The sequence below is a fragment of the Chinchilla lanigera genome, unplaced genomic scaffold (assembly GCF_000276665.1).
Source record: "Chinchilla lanigera isolate Chin_1 unplaced genomic scaffold, ChiLan1.0 scaffold00178, whole genome shotgun sequence".
Taxonomy (NCBI): domain Eukaryota; kingdom Metazoa; phylum Chordata; class Mammalia; order Rodentia; family Chinchillidae; genus Chinchilla; species Chinchilla lanigera.
In genome coordinates, this window is record NW_004955579.1 from 51571 (window position 1) to 55807 (window position 4237).

The window sequence follows — 4237 nt, forward strand, 5'->3', positions numbered from 1 at the left end:
AGAGTCAGGTTTCATCAGGGGCCCAGAAGCAGAGGTGTCCAGACACCGCTGCGATTCCTTTACTGGGGAAGACCCTCGGCGCACCCTTTCACCAATCGAAAATCAAAAATCAAAAACCAAAAAGCTGCCTCGGGCACCTGCAGAAAATTTGCACTTGCATCCAGTAAAAAACCAATTTATTTTACATTACACCCTGGGTGACGGGAGAAGCTAAATAATAATTTAGCATGCATAAGTAGACATTTCTTTCTTTATATATAAATACAATATACAAAAATAAAGACAGTACAGTTTTGAGATTTCCAGCAGTTTGAGCGCTCATGACATACGTTTTTCCCCTTAAGATACAGAAGCATAAAACCCTCTTTCTTTTGTACCGAGAATGGCATTTCCAGAGAAGTTTCAAGTTTCAGAGGTCACTGGAACACTGTCGGTTGCCGCCAGTGCGGAAGCAAGGGGCTGGCTCGGGTCAGGAGGAGCTCGGTGCTTCCCGAAGCCTCCCGCCAGCACCAGAAACTGCGTGAGAAAGTGCCGAGTCCAGGCGCAAGCCGCCGGCCGCCTTCCTGGCCTCCTTCCTGTCCCTCGGTGACCCAGGGGCCGGCGGGGACCCTACTGCGGCGGGGGACACTCATCCTCCGAGGAACAGTCAGAGGAGGCGGCCAGGGCACCTGCGCCATTGCTGTAGGGAAACGGGTCCTCTTCGTCCTCGTCCTCATCCTCCTCGGGGTCACTGTCCCTCAAGTCCCGCAGCCGGCGGCCGCCGTTCTTGTCCCCGGGCGCGGGCGGCCCCTGCAGCTCCTCCTCACCCTTGTCCTCCTTGCCCACGCCCGGGCCGCCCTTCTGCTTCTCGGCCTCCTGGGCCGCCTGCTCCTTCGCCTTCTTGCTGCGCTTCCACTTCATCCGGCGGTTCTGGAACCAGATCTTCACCTGCGGGTACGAGCAGCGGCAGTGTGAGGGGCCGCAGCGCTCCCCAAGGGGTGCCTCGCCCCGAGGGATGGCGGCTCCCTACACAGCAGCCCACCCCTGAGCCAGGCCGTGTCCCCAGAGTAGGGAGTCCCCGGAGCCAGGCCGTGTCCCCAGCTTTCTATCTGCACCCTCCACCTGCAGAAAGGCCAGGGTGGCCCGGCTGGCTCGGTCAATCTCAGGGCATCCCCTCCTCTCGCTCAGTAACGAAATGTGGCCGGGGGTGCCTGCCTTAGAAAGCCGGAGGGTCACACTGTCTGTCCCAGCCCAGCCTCCTGAACTAGACAGATGGGTGCTCATAAAGATCCCCTGCAACGGCTGTGAACCTCGCCCGGAGTCTCAGTCTGCATCCTAGTCAAGCGGCACGTCTCCTCCCCAGGAAGGTGGGGGTGGCCACGTCCCCCCCATGCAGCCCGCACGGGGCTCGCGGCGGCGGCGGCGGCGGCGCACCTGGGTCTCCGTGAGCATGAGCGAGGTGGCCACCTCGAAGCGCTTGGGCCTCGACAGGTACTTGTTGAGCTTGAACTGGTGCTCGAGCTCCAGCAGCTGCTGGCTGGTGAACGCTGTGCGCGGCCGGCGGCACTTCCCCAGGAGGCTCGACTGTGCCTGGGCTGCGGGGAGACAGTGCGTGAGGCCCCGGGAGGAGCGTGGACCCCTGAGGGGCTCAGCGTGCCCCCACCCCACCCCACACCACCAACAGCACTTCAGACCCAGGACTCTGGGAGGGTTGGGGCGCAGTGGGACCTTTGCTTTCTCGCTGCCTGGCACTCCCTCCGGCTCTGGACTGGGCCAGCTTGGGAAGAGCGGGGTTCCCAGAGGCCGGAGGAGCGCTGGCGGGGGCGGGGTACCAAACCTCCTGCCCAACCCCCAACCCAGCACACAGGTTAGGGGAAGAGCAAGCCTCCTCCTGACAGACCTGGTCCCAGCCCCAGTCCTTACAGCAGGAAAGCAGGAAAAAAGACGAGGAAGAAGGAAGGAAAAGGGCTAAACACGCTCTTCATAAACCCCCCACATTTCAAATATTCTTCCTGAGAAGCCCCTTTTCTGGGGCGCAAGGCCCGAGGAGGTGGGACGCCCGCGCTGGAGATCCTCATTACCCAAATTACAGGCTGAGGCGTGGGCGGATCCGGCTTTCTGTGTGTTCCAGGAGGCCTCCGCAGCTTTATTTACATAATTTCGCACGGTTACATCACAGAGAATTTTATGACCTCAAAAGGAGACTTCCCTTGATTTCCCAGGAGTCTGACAAGTGTTAGACAATAAAGGAAAGAAAGCAGAAAAAAGACAGGAGGCCGGCCCGCGGGGATGAGCTCAGCTTCCCTGGGGAGGGGCAATTTGCTTTATGGGACAGCTCACGCCCCCTGCTTTAGTCAAACAAGGCCCCGAATTCCCAACTTGACAATACATTAGAACTTTAATTAAAACACCGGCTCCGGAGGGACCATTTGGGAAATGCCATCCAACAGGCAGAGACGACCAATTAAAGGAAACCATGCAGATTCTCCAGGGGAGAGAGGAGCCCCAGAATACACATTCCGATGTGCTGCTTGCATTTCTGATTGCCCTTTGGGGTGGCGGGGCGCAGATTCCTTTCCCAAACTTAGAAGGGGATACAGCTTGGTGGCACACTGCCTGCCTGGCAAGCGCAAGGTCCTGAATTCGATTCCCAGTACCAAAAAAAAAAAAAAAAAAAAAGAACTAGTTGCAGTTTCCTTGGGCAAGATCAGCGATCAGAGATGGACAAGGTGTGTGGTCAAGGGATCCTCGTCCACCAACTTAGGGTGACCTCAGGTTGTACAAAGGACTTGGGTGGCCTGGGAACCGCGCCCCCTCCTGTGCTGGGAGGCCTCCGTGGCCACCCTCCGTGGATAGCTAAGGATCCCAGGTCCAGGGAACTCAGGTCATAGGGCGGCTTTCCGCAGAGTGCTCCCCTGGACTCCCAGACCAGACCCACAGGGTGCTCTGGCTTTGGGGCACCGATCAGCAAGCCACGGAGATGTCCGGCGTGGGGGAGCCTCCCCTCTGCGTCTCAGAGGGAAGGGACACTGACCAGCAGGGTCTCCTTGGAGCCCGCTGGGAAGAGCCGAGGGCGGCAGTGGAGATTCTCTCACCCCCTTGCGACTTCTCCAGCACGCTGGGGTCTTAGCTTTTCTCTGTTTAGTCACAACCTCGGCTTCTAGCAGAGGAATCTGAATTCTGGCAAGTGTTTATTTCTGTTTTCTCTTTTGCCTTTTTTCCCTCCCAGGCCTGTATCTCCCCAGTCTAAACAAATCCACTCAGACGGAAACAATGGGGTCTCTTTGTTTGGGTGTTGGGCGGCTGGAGGCATAAAGCTATACACATCTTCTGCTCCCCGCTGGCCAGAGGCAGCCGACCCGGGTGGGGCGCAGGCGGGAGGACGAGCTGGGCAGCCAAACCCAGGCCTCTTTGAGGTTTCCCGCAGCTCAGCCGCCCTGGTTTGGGGTTGGGTGGCCCTTCCTGGCTCGCACCTCCCGGAATGCCTCACTATGCCTTGGCTTCTGGTGCAGGCACCTGCTGCTTAGCCCGGGAGCCAGGCCTTGCGGGCATCGCAGGGGATCCCGTGGCCTTCCGCAGGAGGGCAGAGCCTGGCAAGGGCCAGGGATCGCCCGAGCACGGCTTGCCGGCAAAGAACCTCGCTGAGCGCATTTCTTTCGTTTGCTGGCCTGGAGTCTCCCTTTCCTGGGAGGGATAGGGTCTGTCTAGAGCCCAGAACGGGGAACCCGGGGATGGACGCCGTGTGTACGGGGGCGGGGGTCCCTGACCCTCATTCCCAGGGCGCTCCACGCCGCCCTCGCTTCCTCACTTCCTTCTGCAGCCTGCAGGTTAATCATTACATCTCGGTCTCACACCTCCAGCTGCCCCTTCCCGCTAAGAGAGGAAGAGAAGGCCCGGCCTGCGCGTGGCCATCTTGATCGTTCGTGGCCATGCACGCCGGCCGTGAGCCTGGGCTGCGCTGCGCTTCCCCGCGCGCGGGGCCGAGGGCACAGGGCAGGCGCGGCCCGGGGACGGGGGGCTCGGTACTCACAGTTGAAGTCCGGCATCTTGGGCAGGATCATGCCCGCGGTGGACGCGCGCAGCCACTGGTCCAGTGGGAAGCCGCTGGCGCCCAGCTTGATGGGATCGGCGGGGTGAGCGGGGTGCGCGCCCTGCACCTGCGGGTACGAGTAGGACAGCGCGGGGTGCTGGCCGGCGAGGGCCGCCGCCGCCGCCGCCGCCGAGTAGCCGTAGACCGGATGGCCGTAGAGCGCCGCCT

The 4237-nt window shown here is 60.6% G+C and overlaps 1 protein-coding gene across 1 annotated transcript in view; it reads right to left on the reverse strand.

Annotated features, from left to right (window-relative positions):
• Positions 1-291: 291 nt before the first annotated feature.
• Mnx1 (motor neuron and pancreas homeobox 1) overlaps positions 292-4237 on the reverse strand; it is a 23124-nt gene continuing 19178 nt past the window's right edge. The window contains exons 9-11 of the mRNA XM_005414103.2: positions 4010-4235; positions 1414-1574; positions 292-927 (exon numbers count right to left, since the gene is read on the reverse strand). Of these exons, the coding sequence (XP_005414160.1) occupies positions 610-927; positions 1414-1574; positions 4010-4235 (705 nt within the window). The 3' untranslated portion in view covers positions 292-609. The remainder of the gene's footprint in view (positions 928-1413; positions 1575-4009; positions 4236-4237) is intronic.